Source organism: Melanostigma gelatinosum (assembly GCF_949748355.1).
Source record: "Melanostigma gelatinosum genome assembly, chromosome: 4".
Classification (NCBI taxonomy): Eukaryota; Metazoa; Chordata; class Actinopteri; order Perciformes; family Zoarcidae; genus Melanostigma; species Melanostigma gelatinosum.
The window spans coordinates 14,333,316-14,351,301 of record NC_136637.1 but is presented as its reverse complement, the minus strand read 5'-3'; the positions used below and the strand labels follow the sequence as shown (position 1 = coordinate 14,351,301).

Sequence of the window (17,986 nt, the reverse complement as noted above, 5' to 3'; positions counted from 1 at the left end):
GATTGAATAACAAAATAATTAACTTTGCAAGAGAGGTTTCTCTTCTTTTTTTTGCTATTTTCATGCTTGTTGCCCAGCGCTTCTGAGCCGGTTTGCAGAGCTGTAATTCCTTGCGTATGTAAGAAGGAACAAGGCTCGGGGACCCAGGATGTGACAGGATTTGGGAGGGCTTTGGCACGTGGCTGATGCAGACGCTGTCTTCCTTGGAGTTAAAATCCAGGGATCTGGGGAAAGCACATAGCCAAGAGGACAATGGTTCAACGTGCCCAGAGTGATTTTCTTTTTTTTCTTCTTCCCTTCAGGCAGCCAAAATGATGGTGAAATCCCTTAATTGGCATTGTCATAGGTTATTGTCAGAACTGTTTTTTTATGCATTGCAATCTAAAGACCGACATCTTTAAATCAAGTATTTTGCTTTGCTCTGACAAAGGATCAGGCTAGTGTGATAGCGATGCACCTCAGACTCTTTGGATACGTTTGTCAAACAGAAGAAGGAAATGTCCACCAGGACAAACAGGAATTAAGCAGTCATTGTAGAGCCTAATATTTGATAAAGGTGTCAGGCAAACATGATTGACTCAGAGGGCATGCTCGGCTCTCTCTTTGCTCTCGTCAGTGTGAGCAAAGAGACCGGGTGCGTATCCTGTGCCGACTCTTTGCGTGTATGGATACGTATTGTTCAATTCCATAATGCTGTCTTCGCAGCGTCTTAAAAGTTAATCGTAAAATAATTTCCAAACGTATGGCAGTATTTTGCACCGCAGCCTCTGTCCTCAGCTGCTATTGTTAATCCCTCATCACAGAAAAGAGAGTCGATAAAAGGCTTTTCGCATTTCTCCCAAAGCTTAGACGGAGAAAGTGATGCAATCAGTTTTCTTGAAATGAGTAAACAGTCGCAGGCTTAAGCTGAGGTACAAGCAGATGCATGAGCACTCACGCAGAGAGATTAACCTCTGTGAAGTATATGAGTAGGAGCTGGCAAGCGTCACTTCCACAAGCGTCTTCCGTTGCCTGGATATTATTTTATTTTATTTAGATGTCGACCATTTTTTAAATCCTCTGGTTACTACTGCTTGATGTGTTTACTTCAAAGTGCCTTTGTTTTTGCACAATTATTCTTCATTTGTTTCAGTAAAGGACGCTATGCATTTCTCTAAAGCAGCATGACACCTGCTTGCTGAAGATTTATTTAAGTGGTTGGAAAGTGAAGAAGTTCACCGTTGATTGGGACGCGGGCTTTATTGGTACCAGAGAGAGAAATGGGGTTGTTCCAGCAACAGAGAATGTACATAAGATTGATGGAAAAGGGACAAATATTACCCTGTACACTGGTATTTTAACACTTTTTATATGGCCAAATATGCCATAATAAAAACATATTAACATATACTGTATATCATGTAGGTTAATATGAGACATAGCGCAGTGGTAAAAAGTGGTAATCCATCATAATGCAGTTATTTATACTACATGTTGGCTTTATGTCGTATATATTAAGAATATTAAGCAAATCAAAACGGTGTTCACAAGCTACAGTGTGGCCCTAAAGTATCTAATGTTAGAACATCAGGTAAATAATATTACAGAGTATCAAACATAGCAGAGAGTGGGAAACCCTAGTCTGTACAGACGAGAACAGCACTCAGGACAACATGTGGCACTAAGCAATAAATGATATGAGCTTCCTCCAGAGGCAGAGCGAGGTCAGTTCCTCACCTCAGTACTTTGCTTACCTTCTAGTCTGTCTGAAGGTCCCAATGAATGTAAAAGTTAGAAAGGTCTCAGTGTTCTTAAGCGGGCCTCTGTCTCTTTCATCTTCCCCACACTGAGCTTCAGGTGAGTCCTCCTTTACTACATGATGCAACTGTCAGCCTGCCTGTAATCCACCAAAGAAATAGATAACTCTGGAGACTACGTCCTGCTGCGACTCATGAAATAGTAACAAGCCTCTTTTGAAGTGGTAGGTGGTATTTGATGTGCTGTGCGGAGCATAATATATTGTGTATTTGATCTGGCCAGCTGTCTGGGGTGAGAGTCCATGAGCTCCCTTCACATCTCCGGCCTTTGTAGTGTGTGCATCTGACACACGCCTGTGTTCATCCGAATGCAGCTGCAAAGGCACTTGCTTACATTTCTGACCTCACATTCATGTTACGCTCGCAGGATGTTTTCATTCCCCTCTGATATTGAACATATATATTTAATGCCAATTCTTGCCTCAGATTTAAGTTGCAGTCGCAATAGTTTGGCTTTGAAGAGTTTGGGAAACTTTGTATTTTGCCCTTTTATGTTGAATTGGCCAATGGGTGGATCATATTATCAACTATTTCTTTATTTCTCCTCCCTGTGAGTGGACCACTATAGTTGGTATTCAAGTTAGTCGAATGAAATATGAACAAAATGATACATCCAATCCCTCCCTGCTTTCCATTACCTTACAATCACTGTTCTTTCTTGCAGCACTGGGCTCTTGTTGTATTCTAGTCCTTTCTCCACGATATCTCTCTGTCTCCAACAGATTATTGGGAAACTGGACAGGCCTTTTAATCTCCTCAAAAGACCGATATTATACTTGTCTACTTTACTCCATCCCTCTCTCTGTCTCTCATCCACACAAACACACACGGTTCACAGAGTATTCGCCACTCGCTCACAGTCTGCTCGCTGATTAACGGCCTCTTTCCCTCCACTGACACGCTACGTTCTTCAGCTCTTTAGCCGATCACAACAATGTAGAGGACCATCTATTTCCTCTCCTCTTCCTCCCCCATTCATTCTTTCTCCATTCTCTCTAGCTCTCTTCTCTTTATGTCTGTTATTTTTCTCCCTTTGCTTCTAGTACTTGCTTGCTCCTTCCTGGGTCCTCCTTAGAGTTGTTTACCGCCAGACACGTATTGTGCTATTTGTTTTTATTTTCTCTGCTGGTGTTTTCAAGAAAGGTGTATGTGTGTGTGGCCCTTCAAAATAAAACACATTTAGTCCCCCCCCCCTTTTTTTTAAACAAAATAACAAGTCCTTAATATTGTGTGGCGTTTAGACTTTCATGTACTTCTGAGAATAATGTGAGAAGTAAATACAAGTCTTGACAATGAGCAAGTAGGTAACTCCAACTGAAAAGGCTGAGATCATTTTCATAATCATCAGTTCACAGAGATGATCTTTATTCAGTATTAACAAAATGGACTTTTCTATTACGTGCAAATAGCCCAACGCATAGTTTGATCACAACCTAAGTAATGGAATACCTGAGCAGAGCGACGTGGTTACCACAGTATTTCCTCTGGCTTTTCTCCAGATTTCATGTACAAAGAACAGAATTGGCCAGTTTGGGCTTTTCTTTTGTTTCTCCTTTAAGCCGAATTACTCTGGCTTGCTCTATTTAGATGCCTTGGTCAGGATACATTGTATTCTTTATTTTGGAAAGAAGTAAGACCAGAGTTGATTTGGTAGGGTCGTGGTTTAATATACATATTTAGAACTTTATTTTATTTCAGAATCATTAAAGGGATATTTTAATGATTTTTGTGCAGACTTTTTAGTTTGAAGACTGAACACCAACAGATAAAGGGAGAATATATATACAGTTCAAATACAGTCAGACATGGATGGAGTTGAAAATATGTATATACATATGCTCAAGTTGAAATATTGTCAACCGGGCTAAATGATTTGTGGCTATCCAAAGTTATATGACTTTACTTTCAGCCAACTTTCAGCCAACTCAAAGGCTGGTCCGCAAAGAATACCAGCTTTGTTCTTTTGCACTTGGAACTTAAGCAGATTAAAGAGTGTCAGAGTCGCTGACTGAAGGTAAATAATCTCACTACAGCGCCTGGTGTCTGTTCCAGACCTTTGCTTACTGGAGCAAATCAACATTTCAGGGACTGCAGTCAACAAACTCTAATTAAAGGCGACACAGTGTTCCCTGAGCTATTATTGTGCTGTTGGATGTTTTATTTCCATTTCCATTTCCCTTTCACTATGTGTGTGTGTGTGTGTGTTGAGTGGATGGGGTGGAGGTCAACATGAGTAGGTCAGCCTCGTCACTCATTGATCACGGAGGTCTGCAGAGCGTGACATTAGTTGAATGTCAGTGCAAGATTAACACACTGTCTATAGAAAAGGTGAACAGTAGTTACACCTTTAAGTGTATACTCTGAATATATGGTCTCCCCCATGCATCGCTATAATGGGCATTATTATAATGGTTTGGCCTTGCATGGCCCTATAAAGGTTTAATGTTAATGGAGAGGTCACGGAATGGTATTGTCCCTGATAGAAATAAATGTGAAAGTAAATTGGCGTCCTCCAATCATATTACACCAAGTGATTGACAAAATAAATGTCAAAAGAAATAGATGTCATTGTGCATGTGCTGTTTAACAACAGTACTGCATTCTGTGAAACGTTAGGTCGAAGTGGAATGATTTGATACGGTGCAATTTGAAAGTGTACAAAGTTAGTGATGACTCGAGATTGCAGATAAAACCTACTGAACAAGCTAGGACTTTTCTGTTCTGTGTGCTATTTCACATACATATGAATCACTTTGTCCATGTGGGGAAAGCGGACTACAATAACATAATACTTCAGATCTAGGAGGAGAGTTGCTTGGTAGGTAAGGGTGTGTGTGTGTGCACAGAATGTGTGTGTGTGTACACAGAATGTGTGTGAATGTGTGCATGGGTTGCCTCGTGTTTGTCTCCTGCACATTCACTCTCACACCTCATAAGACAGGTTTAGGCTGTTCCATATGGATGACGCTCATACGACAGGTCGCGGTGCAGCAGCATGTAAATGTAAGCGGCTGTTTGTGTGTGCATCAGCAACTCTTGAGAGGCATGGGAACATTTTCCTTTTGTATATGCTGATCTCTTTATATTCGCCCACCGTTTACAATACATCTGTGTGGAATATGTGAACCTCTACATGTATTGTTCATTCTCTCTCTATCGTGTGGTTTTCTTCATTCATGGTGTCAGTTCCTGTTTCTTTAGCCGATGAAAAACGTATTTTTATTTGCGTGCTTATTTTGTTACATGAACACTTTCTTGCCAAAATGTTGTCTTGTAAACACATTCGTGGGAAGATTTCCCTGCATAAAGCTAATCACCATTCATTCAGTATTCAGAACTACAAATTACTGCACTCCCATATATGTAATTCTCAGTTTCCAAGATGGATGACGATAGCGCTCCATAATGGGCTCCATTGAAACACTATACCATTCCTTGCTTCTCGTGGGGATGCCATTTTTAAAGTAAAGTCTTCGTACTGAACATATGAGTTCTGTAATCATTCAGTCTCATTTTCAAAAGATTAAAAATGTCCACTTATCATCATACATTCCATAACACCTCCCCTGCAGTGTCTCTATATTACTGAATTTGTTTCTCACTATCTGTGTCCATTGCCACTGTTCAATAAACATGAGAGTAACATCATTCATCCAAAGGTTAATTAAAAGCATATTGTATTTGCTCACAGAGGAAAACCGGCTACTCAATGCCTTTGGCCTCCAGAATAAGACGGGGCCAAGGTGAATCATATTATTCCCCTTTATGTCCTCAGGATAAGAAGGATGCGAGTCAAGGGAAGGGTTGTAGGAAATTGATATGGACTTTACGCTCGCTGGCTTTTGCATTTTACGGTAATTAATCCTCTTGAGTGTGACGTGTTGTAAGCCGCTTTGTCACCTGTACCATTTTGCTTCCCCAACTGAATCAAAGAGCGTTATGATGGCCAGTGGCATGAGATATGATATGAAGGAAAACTGTAACTTGTGGGTGTGTGATATCACCTCTCTTGTGCTCTAGGTTTCAGTATTGTGAATTGCACTGCCCCGGTGTATATATAGCTCTGTGTGGCTACGGCTGGCTGTGTTATCAGGCTGTAGGCAGAGATGGAGAAAAAAAAAAACCAGGAGTGTTTGCAGGAAGAGATGGGATTCATGCTAAGATACTGGAAGGAAGGAGATGGATTTATTCAGTCCTTTTGTGAAGACTGATGCCATTGTACTAGACCCCACCTAAACAGCCTCTTCCCCTCGTCCCCTTTCGTTTCTGTACCCATTCCCTGTTCTCTCCCCCTTTTGTTCTATTTACCTTTGTCTTTGGCTCTGACTGCTCTGTGATCCCTCGGGACACGCTTTTCATTTATTCTAGTGAAATTGAAGAAGGTGTAGACACCTTCTTCAATTTCATCTTTCTCCTGTTTTAACACTCTTTCCCCCCCCCCACTCTACTTAGAATCAATACCCTGCACTGTTGAATATGTGGTTGTCTCTATATTTTCGTCAATCATTCATGCGTTGTCATCCGTACAAGTGCATTCATATATACATATAGAAATTATTGGTCCCCAAAGCTGAGATGCTGTCAGTTCCACGAGCATGCTCTTCATTATTATGGCTCCCTCTTGTATAATCAGTCACAACAGCGCCTTTTACCTCACACCGTAGGACATCCAAGGCCACACACATAAACAACAAGCTAATAAGTTGGCTAGCGTTTCTCTTGCTCAGTGAAATAGGACTGTATATAATACACAGTGCCAGGGTTGGACTGACTCCTTGTGTAGTTCAGCAGTTTAGATCAGTGTGCTGATGCTGCCCAGCTAAATCCTTGTAAAAGCAAAGCATTTGGCACTGAGCATTGGGGCTTTGTATTGAACAGAACAGACACCTTTTCTGTACAATTAGCTTTTTAGGTTCTCGTGAACATTTACATTGTGGAAGTTTGAACCTGTGGTACTTTAATACTTGTGACTGTAAACAATGATGTGTCTCATTTAGGGCTGGGCGATATGGCCTAAAAAAAAAATCTCCGATTTTTTTACAAAAAATCCGATTCACGATTTAAATCGATTTTTTCCCCCACAAATTTTTGCAGATGACAGAAGCTGTTGAAAACAATTTTTTATTTTATTTTGTGATGATTTTCCCTCGTAGGTTGATAAAAATAAAGTGCAAACAAAACCTGAACATTGTAGAAAGGTGCCTGTAGTATACAAAAAGTATTTGGTCACTCTTTTGTTTCCCTGAATCATTTAAATATAAAATTAAATTAAACATAACATTAAATGGCATTAAATAGTAGCCTTCCATTGTAAACAACTGTGCAAATGTAACTTTTTACAGTAAGCTTTTCTAACTGAATACACTGATACAAACACAGCATGAAATAAAATGTATGTGACCCTTTAACATTCACATTTTCAAAAGTGCAACATCTGATCTAACATCAACATAACATATTTTGCACAGTAAATAAGTGCATGTAAACAAAATCAAGTGCATTCACAACATAACCAACAGTATTAAACAGTAGTGCATGTTTTTTCTAAATATTTTTTGCCAGGAAGACAGCGTCGCTTGTGCTCCCGCTCAACACTTCTCCCACTCGGCGGCATGCCTCTGTTTGAGGCTGTTTGTTCTGTGTCAGATGACACGAACCCGAACCATTTCCAGACCACCGAAGACACATTCTTCCCTCTCTTAAGAACGAGAGCTTCACTGCTGGCCGCCATTGTTTTCGTTTGTAAACAATGCGCGCGCACTCAACTACGGGAACCCAACGGGGGGGAAGGGTGGGGGCGATTTTCTCGATTTTCAATAAAACACATCGCCTTAAAGCACACATTCGAATTAATCGATTAAATCGATTTATCGCCCAGCCCTAGTCTCATTACATTATGTACTTACAGATGAGCTCTGGTCGTGAGAAACGAACAATGAAAAAGATATTTGGTGATGACCTTATGAATGGTCTTTCTTTGTTTTGTTTTTCAAAAGGGAGAGAGAGGGTTAAGCTAAAGAATTGTGTTGTGTTTTGACGAATTCATTTGTAAATATTTAATGAAATAGGTAGTGTGGTTTCATTTTTTTAAATATTTTTGGTTGAACTCTCCTTTCAAATGGGCATTTTTCTTCAAATTAGAGAGACCAGGGACAGTTGTGACCTCAAAGTGATTTTGCGTATCTATTTTTATTTGACAAGTCGTTTAAAGAGTTGATGTTGTATTCTGTTCAATAACCATCCATAGTTGTGCTGTTGTCACATGTGCACATGAACTGATAGAGACGACTTCGTCTGTTTCTTGGGTTCATATTTGTTCGTTATTCTTCCATCATAGAAATCAATCTCATACTGTAGTTGAAGCTATAAGTGTTGTAATCACCTGTGATTGGAGGATAGTGAGCTTCAGCAGGAGCAACATGATTTAGTTAACATCGCACACAGTACATTGCTTTAGAGACACTCACTCTGCAACACACATTTTCAGCTGGTTTTAACCGCGGGTCGCTGAGGCGGTTTAACACCAGGCTCTCGTGAAAGAAAAAACAGTATCAGTCTCTGTTTTTTACACTCTTGCCATTTGTCGTCCCCCTTCATTGCACATTATATATCATAATGGCGAGGCGAGGCACTGCTAACACGGCAAGCGAGTGCTTTCTCTTGTTCAGTGGCTCTCGCTGTTAAGGAGAGGGATTTTCTTTTTGCTTCTGCCCGCGATAGACTCAAGTGCTTCAATGTTCTTCTTTTCTTGGCGAAAGCTATGGCACAAAACCTTTGGAGTCCAATAGGCTATCGGGAAAACTAGACTGAGCCAGAGCCAGTTTTGCAAAGACCGGACCGGACCTTGAAGGTGGATCATGGGGTGTTAAGATGGCGCAAAGACCTCTGAGCCAGTTTAGGCAGACAACTAGAGGGGTGCTGCTCTGATCGCACGTGACATGCTCTATTCACTGCACCATACATCCAACACGCTCTTGCAAACTACTTAAGCTGGCATGCACTGCTCGTTCACTCTGCATAAAAGCAAACCGCTCTGCTTGAAAACTGTGCTCCTCCACCCGAGCATCCACCCAATAGCCCATTCACTGGATTCATTCTTCACATAATGCTCAAAATCTGTTCCAGATTGTCAAATATAACATGTTGCTATTCCCATGCCAACTTTATGAAGCTTAAATTGTTAATGAGTCACAAGTACATTTATCTACCCACAATATTGATGCTGTAACAAATCAATTCGGCCCGAATGAAAATAATTTAAACAACATGTTCCACGATGTAGAACTTAAGTATTGGATTCGGCAGGAGACTGGAGACTTTTTCATCCACTTTGGATCTTTGTCAAGTCAAAGGTGTCTGGGTGTGAAACTCCCAGAGTCTCACCTGACTTAACAGCCCTGATCCACTCATGCCACCTCAAAGAACCAACACGAACAAAGGCTCGCTGATAGAACACCTCCTCTTCTCTCACGGCTCCTGTTACAAGTTGCACATAAACAAGCTGATGGTTGAATTCAAATTGGACAGCAAAATGATTTTGAAGTTTACTCTTTAAGTTACATTTTAATTACGTACCCTCTCTCCTTGTTAAGTGGATTATCAAACGTTTGTTTCCTTACGTACTTGCATACTTACGTATTGTTTACTTGCGTACTTACTTAAGTGTTTAATCATTTGTCAGTCGGTGTGCTCACTTTGTGAAGGTGACTCGGACATCACTTGATGTGCTCCAGAGAATTTTGTCCCATTTAATATGTAATATAACAGTCACTGTGTTAATAACGGGGAATGAGTTGATTCACTGTACATATTAACGACCAGTAGAGAGCAGCTAGTTACTGCTCTACCTTACTTTGGCTCATAGAGTAATGTTGCGTGTTACCTTTTGTCTCCACAGCAAAGAAGACATGTGCCACCACAGACTTTGCCTGTAAGAACGGACAGTGTGTCCCTGCCAGGTGGCGCTGTGATGGAGAACCGGAGTGTGCAGACGGTTCAGACGAGGCTGATTCAATCTGCAGTAAGTAGCCACGCAAACACAACCACAGACAAACGGTGCCGCCAAAGCAAGCATGCAGACACAGACAGAGAGAAGGCCATGAACACACAATGGGAGGTCAGGGAACACACACACATTTGACTCAGTCAAAGTCTCGTGTGTGTGTGTGTGTGCGTGTGCGTGCGTGCGTGTGTAGGAGCTCAGCCCGACAGAGACAGCAGAGCAAATGTGCGCTGCAGTGTGATAATAAATGAAATCAAAAAGTTAAAAAGTACTCATGAAAAGCACCAGTAACGCCAGGGCTTACCAACATTACGATCTTTAAGTATTTGGCACCGGGGCCCATTTTAATACCGGGTTTCAGAACTCATCACTACGTCAAACGCCAAAGGCTCTCGTTAGAGCCAGTGTCCGTTCTGGGCTGCTTTAGAAACATGGACCGCACCCTAGTAAGATATAAAATGCTTTTTCGAAGCGAAGGAAAACACAACGATTCTTAGTTTTGGGTGATTATACTCTGATTGAAACATAATTTTGAATATTATATTCAATATCTGCCAATAAACTCCCCTCTATGTTACATACTGTTCCTTTTAAAGGATGAAAACCAAAAAGACAGCTTTAAAGGACATGTACTGGACTGTGAAAGATGTGACCATAGAGCTTAATTCTGACACGAGGCATTTCAGGAGCTACAGCTCTGCAAGTTTATGAACTTTTAAACTTTATATTTTAGTTTCAGATTCAGATAAGGAAGAGTTTTCATCAGATACCAAAACAACTCGAGGAGAGCGGAGTCTTGGAGTCCTCAGTGGCTTTGAAAAAGAGAGTCAATGACTTAGTGAGAAAATACTTGAGGAAAGTTGAGTGAGATAAATTGATGTATTTTGGGAGGAACTCTTCCTCCGAATGTTTAAACTGCTCGATATAACTATTCGGTGAAGGAGATCCAATAATCAAGCTGTTCTGCAGTTGCTTTGTCTTTTTTAAAAGTCAATGCGTTGTCCTGCAGCCGTTCTAAAGCAGCCCAAATATCTAGGACTCAGCTTTTCATGTTCAGATCGACAAAACAAAACGGATGCTTCTCGTCCAGACAACTGTGTTGGCACAGCGTGGGCGCCATTGGGGGAAAAAAAGAAGAAGAAAAGATCAGGATTTTCCGGTGAAGCAATCCAGGTTAAATACCTTATAGCACCTACCTTGATGAATCCGATGCCATGGTAACTTTCCGGAGTTGTATAACTGCCTGAAAGCAGTATCAAGAGGTCAACAGTGCCGTCGGTTTGTATTTCATCATATAACCTGTACCTATCCCAACACCAAAACAGTGCTCTAGTGGGTTTGACCAGTTTGGCAGAGTTGGGAAGTCCTCTCATTGGGAATCGGAAGAGTTGTATGGTGCGCATGAGCAAGTCTTTCAACAGCAGAGTTGAAACTGGTCAACTCCTGAGGCAGGAGGAGTAGAATCCAGACACACTCTGGATTTCACAGGGGTTCACGTATGAATATCCCACAGAACCAGTGTTTCTTCCAAAGATAAGTCACAGAGCAGAACTGCTAGAGGTCAGTCTTTCCACTTCTGTCTATAATCACAAAACGTTCCACATGGCTGTATCTACAGGCCAGCTCCTATTTGCAATTTTTATGAAGATTATTTTTAAAGAGGTGATCAAAGAGCCCGTTGAAGATTCTCAAAGTAATAAGTCTGATTGGGATTGGCCAAGGACGAGTGTGTGTGTGTGAGTGTGAGCCCTATAACTGGAATAAGTGTGTATAAAGATTGGGTCGATGCTTGTATTTAGTATTCATCACACGGTGAATCTGTTAGTCATTTCATCAGATTAGTGGACTTGTGGTTAAGTCTCATTATGTCCAATCAAGGTCAGACGCTGTGAGTTCTCTAACTTTCTCAGCCACATTGATCCTCACAGCTGTGCGTGTGTTTGTTGTCATGCAGAATGGTGTGTGTGTGTGTGTGTGTGTGTGTGTGTGTGTGTGCTGGTGAATGTGTATCCTCTCATCAGAAAACAGTGTAGTGGATATGCAGTAGGTGAGAAATAGAAGTAGGTGAGCAATATGCAAAAAACAGTAAGGGCAGGGTTGGTTGTCTTCTTAAAAAACATTTTTGAATCAAGTTGCTTTATAAATTAGATGCAACAATCTTGTAATGTTGCCCTGATGAGTAGATAATAAAAAGACGGCTATCTGTCTAAATTGTGAAAAAGAAATCTCAGATCACCGACAATTTTTCTGCCATGTCATTGCAGACCGATTGATGACCGATAAAATGAATTTGGCCTTGGCATACCTTTTACTACTCTCTGCCAAAGTATATTCCCTCCTTCTGTGTTTTGATGATAGTGATGGAGAGCTTTGTTTAACGCGTCAGCCCATAATCTCCTACCATTCAATGACTCCTAATTCCTTGTATAGCAGCATCGTGCGTTTGTGTTTTTATTCTGGACTTTTCTTTGTTATTCATCTCTATATCGTCACGTCAACCCCAGCTGTCACCACCATCTTGTTTTGTCAGCCTTCTTTTTTTCTTTCTTTTTTTGCTCTGCATCTTTTTCCTTGTTATTATCACACCGATCCGTCTATGTTTCTTCCCCTACCAGCCTCTGAACCTCTGTCTGCGGGCCTATCATCTCGTATCACATCCTCTTCTCTGTCCTCTTGGTCTTCCCCGCAGCATGTCCTCCATTTTCTGATCTTTTTTTCAGTTTTAAGCAATGCCTTTGTTTCAATTGATTTCCCTGGGAGGGAATCGATGGGCTGATCCCCAGGACCTCTGGTCGACTGCTGATTAACTATGGACCTCCGATGATGCCTCTGGACCTCCCCCCTGCCTCACACACACACGCACACACACACGCACACGCACGCACGCACACACGCTCCCAGGGAGGTGTCTGTAATTACACATCTGAAAATGATTCTGGGTCTAGAGGTGATTCTGGAGAAAATGTTCAATCAGTTTCTGCACCGATCTTAAGTGCAGACATCTCCCCCTAAGCATCATTAGTAGTATTAGATGTACCATAAAGTCACGAGATGAGTGAAGTTCAATTGATTTATTGGTTTCAAAACTGTTAAGTTAAGATCATGTTAAATATTTCGAGTCAAATGTCCTAAAAACAGCAACACACAGAGGCAACGCAACCATCAGCTTAATAGTTTATATTCACGGTGAGACAAACCTTTTGATTTATTTGAGGTTGAGCACCAGTTTTGATTTTATTCTCGAACAATAAACATCCTGATCCACATGATATTGGGTCCGATCTCTTCTCATACACGCCTGAAAAGTTGTGAAGGAAAGGAACATTCATCAAAACGTCTCGTGAGCACCTTTATTGTGAAGGGTGCTTGCTATTAATCCATAATAGCTGATAACTAAATGCTCTTGAATTGCACAGAATATATACATAGGATACCGTTGGGTTATTTGTATATTTTCACATTTTAATTTACATCATGTGGGCTACCAGTTCATAATCCCTGTGCCAGACATCAAAGCTATGATATTCTGGGTCTACACGTTACAAAGTCAGCATCCATTTACTGTGAGTGGCATCGGCGAGATCCTGCAGTTCAACAATCAGTGCTGATTAGAGGAGCTGCGTCTCTGAAGTGTTGCCTAAACTCCATCTCTATGCGTGCACTCTTTCGGCTCCGCTGCTGCACATCTACACTCCAGGGATTAAAAAAGAGCCCTTCTCGCCACCCAAGTGTCCCTGTGGGTTATTGAATTGCAACATTTCGAGACACTCGTAACCATATATTGGACCACACTCCCCGCCAGTCGGATTCATGCTTAAAAATGTTGGATGTGGAGTTTGAAAGTGTTGGAGAGTTCTTAAGCTTTGTGTTATTTGGAGGTTGTTCTATATTCATAACATTAAAGTCTCGTATCATCAACGTAAGAATCATTACTAATCATTACAAGTCTACTCAGGCACGTTTCATACTCGGAGGCATGCCGACAAAGGCTGTACTGAAAAGCCTCCAGACTCATTGTGAAACATAACGAGTGGAAGAAAGACCAACACAAATGAGAATTCTGGTGACTTTGGAAGTCGAGTAATCTCAAGTCACACACGCGGTAGAGCGTTTTGAGATAACGCTGAGAAAACAAGAGTCTTTCTATCCCCTTCGGGTCAGCTATTATGAAATGAAAGCAGTCGTATTTTCATTTATTCAAAAGAAGAAGAAAAAAGAAAAAGAATATTTGGTTCTTTTGATATGAATACCTGCATTTATTTCAGTGAAACAAACTACACTTTGTTGTTGATCTGTGCAGGGCCCCGATCTCAACACCTTTCCACTCGATTACTAGAAGACGAAGCAAAATGAGTCAGTAAATGTTGTAAATACAGCTGATGTGTGAGGCGTTTTTACTGATTATCTGATTAGATGTTTTCACCGACTCACCCAGCACCACTGGGCATTAAAACTGCGATGAGTTCACACTTTGCTACTTCTTTCATTCCGTCTGATGAAACCCGTTCATCTAAAGACAAACTCTCAAAGCAGAGTCTCTCATCACAGCATGACTTCTCTCCCACTGTGGGTAGCCTTGATTTAAAGAGCTCCTATCCAATCGCTACTGACCTCTTCAGTTTATTTTTCATATGGTAATTAAAGCCCCACTGAGGAGAGAACTGTAGCGACACTATTGATAGACAACCGTTCCTGCCCTTGGCACTGCTTCGTCAAACAGGTATTGCAGCTATAGCCTCCTAAATGTTTATATAGGGAGGAAGAAGCCAATGGTGTGGTTTCAATCATGACTGCAGGATGTCAGGATTACTGTTGTATGCTCAGGCAACAACATTTTTAAGTGCATTAAAAATGCATATTATGCATGTATGTGTTGGTGATGAGACGTTTTTATGCCCAGATGACCCGTTGCATATTAATGTCAATCCTATATAGATTTGTACATTTATATTTAAATTGTGTCAAAGTGATGAATGTAATCAAAGATAACTCATTATTTATTATCCAGCACTGACCCAAGTTATCAGTGGAACTGTCCCTTGGTGACAACTGAAGTTGAAACGTGTACCTCCCTCCCCCTGCATGTCTCTATTTCCCTGATGCCATCACTTCCACCCGCTCCTGTGTACCGAGGTGTGTTTTTCCTTCCCTCTGTGTGCTGAGACAACAGGCAGGTTAGCGTACTGGCATGGAGGTTGGGCTAGTTAATTATTTTTGGAATATGAACGGGAAGGATCAAGCGAGTTAGATTGTCGGACGGCTTGAATTTCATGCTCGAGGCAGCGGCGGCAGCAAGCGTAATTTCCCAGGTGCCCCCCCCCCCCCCCCCCCTCTGTCTGTCTGTCTCTGCGTCTCTGTCTACCTGTCCCTCTCATTCAATTCTCTTTTTCAGTCAGTGACCTCTCCTTCAAAAAAACGAGAAGCAATACAAACACAATCATACATATGCACACAAACATTCAGGAACAGAAAGCCACTCAATTCGATATATTGGTGTGTGTGTGTGTGTGTGTGTGTGTGTGTGTGTGTGTGTGTGTGTGTGTGTGTGTGTGTGTGTGTGTGTGTGTGTGTGTGTGTGTGTGTGTGTGTGTGTGTGTGTGTGTGTGTGTGTGTGCGTGCGCGCGCGACTGAAGTGTTTGAGTGTGCAATCCAAGGTCACTCTGATTTTCGACTTCAGAGTCGTCTAATTTGTCTCTCGTCCCTTGCTACATGATCTTTTAATGGAAAGCCTCTTATTGCCCTGAGCTGGATTTCACTCACTGGCCACGATGTATACACACAAGCACAGCTGCACCAACGCAAACACACATACCGACCTTCCTTGGTTTCACTCATTCACTTTCACTTTGTGTCAGTTTATGAATTACAGGAAATGGCGCCTCCGCCTTTGCTTCTGGAGTAAACGTTATAGCAAGTGTTGGAGGTAGAGACTAACAACACAGCAGAGAAGAGTGCAGAGGCTAATGCACGATTGCAGTTTCACATTTAAAAACGAACGTAACGGACAGCAATACCTTCCATCTGTTTTCTGATCGATGTAGCCGGGCCTCTGATGGGGCTACTTTAAAGCTAACGCTTGATCAAGCTAACACCTGGCTACATTGCAGCCCTATAAGTTTGACAAAACAATCAAAAAACAAAGGTCCACTTGCTTGCTTTTGCAGATCCTTCCACTATGTATCTCATGGTCTTCATTAGAAAAATGGAGTTTGCGCAATTGAAATGGAAGTGTTGACATGTGACCTCAGTAGCCAGTTAGGATTTCATCCAAAGCAGACAGGAGATCTCAGTATGTGTGAATGTTTAGTGAATAAAGGTTTATTCTTGACAGTGTGAACACGGTGGGATATGGTTTAAATTTCCAGGAAAAGTAGTAGAAGACAGGATGCGAACTGCAGTCTCTGACATTCTAAGCTTTGTACATCCACCCATCCACCCAACCTCCTCCCTAATAAGTTTTGTGGCATTACATCAACATTACAAGTTCCTATTTTCTGTTACACTAAAAAGTAGGGAGAGGTTGCTGGGTAGGAAAATGTAAATATGATTAGTTTTAAGCATTTTAATGAGTAGTTTGTGTTTCCTTGTCAAATGTAGCTCATAAATAATTCAATATACAATACTGAGAATGACTTTAATGTCAGCTTAAAAGTTGCTGGGGGGAAAAACACATTAGTCCCCCCCTCCCCCTCATATTGTAAGTCCATCTTCTCAGACCCTCATGTGCATTGTTCTGCTTATCTTGCCTTCTTGTGGCATCTCACTAAGCACAAATGTCTTTAACTTGATTTATATCAGTAATAAGTGAAAGGGTATTGATCCCTAAAGGAGGATAGAGAATAGCCACCTAACCAAAACACAACAGGAACTACACTAGACGACAAAAGACACATTGCATTTGATCTGGCGTGTGAAAGCCAGTCTGCAATAATGACACAGAGAGAGCTAAACCTAAGAGGTCCTGTGAGAAACACTCAATATATGAGAAAACGGTCAGTGGTGCAGTACATGTAAGGAACCAGTTCTGATATTAAAGAATTTGTTTTGACACCTGTGTTGTGTGGGGTTGAAACCGCTGTTTACAGCAAACGTGCATGCTAGTTCACACTGGACATGGCAATCAAACCGTGAAAAACACCTACGCAGCAACAGCCACCATTTGATTTGATTTTTTTCCCGTCAATTCCATTCTTCCGTTCAATTAGTGACCCTTGCTCTTGACTGCTCATGATTGATTGGTGGTCAATATGTTTCTGCTCTCGGAGGGCGTCTCGTGGAGCTGGAACTGTCTGCTGGGATTGCCTTTGCTGGTGTTTTGGACATGTTTGTAAAGATCCATGCGTAACAACAATGATGTTTTCATCACCCTTTTTGTCCTTCTACATTTCCACAGATGGTCATGAGCACAGATACAGTCATGGGAGAACAAATTAGACCTTTGTCACAGAAGACATTTGTTTTTTCCGAGTCAAATCTGCTCCAGTATGCACACTACTCTGGTCCTGGCACTGGAATGCAGCCATTGTTGTGTTTTATTAATCAGACCATAGTTTGACGGAGCAACATCTCTGCTGTGAGGCCTATAGCAGGGCTTCGATGACGGTAGAGGTCAGAATGCACAATAGAGAGATAAATCACAGCAGAAGAGGACGGAGTGGAAGAGACATGGTCGTGACAGATGCACATGCATTGCCGGTAATCTTAATGCTGGGCCAACATAATTTAACAGGCGTTGAGAGATGAATGGCTTCATGGTAAAATATACTGTTGTGCATAAATCAAGAAGTATAGACGTTAATTTGTTTGCCTTAGCACATAGAGGCATGCAAACAGACTACAGAGTTGTTGTTTTCAAACGTACTCTGTGGGGTCCCACGTTTTTCCATCTAGAAATTGTTTTGCCAGAATTAATCACAATGCTGGTGTTTTTGAGGCCACTATACTCGCTAAAGCGTATAATTTAACGGAGCCTACCATTGCAATGACTTTATATTGCAACTTTACACGGCCGGTAGCTGTCTTGTAAAATTAGAAAAGTCAATTCAGAAGCTTTCAGAAGTCAACTATGCTCTCCATATAATTTGGCTGCCTGTTTTAAATTTCACACCCCTGCCTTTGTGGCCCGACCCAGCCTTTGAATAAACAGCCATAGAGGAAATAAGCTCAGTTTGCTGTCAAGTTCAGCCCC

The 17,986-nt window shown here is 41.4% G+C and overlaps 1 protein-coding gene across 1 annotated transcript in view; it reads left to right on the top strand.

The window, feature by feature from the left end:
* The window catches only part of lrp8 (low density lipoprotein receptor-related protein 8, apolipoprotein e receptor), a gene marked incomplete at its 3' end in the record, with an annotated part of 156,971 nt that overhangs the window by 66,661 nt on the left and 72,324 nt on the right, over window positions 1-17,986 (top strand). Inside the window, exon 3 of the mRNA XM_079267212.1 lies at window positions 9,694-9,816. Coding sequence (XP_079123338.1) covers window positions 9,694-9,816 — 123 coding nt within the window. The remainder of the gene's footprint in view (window positions 1-9,693; window positions 9,817-17,986) is intronic.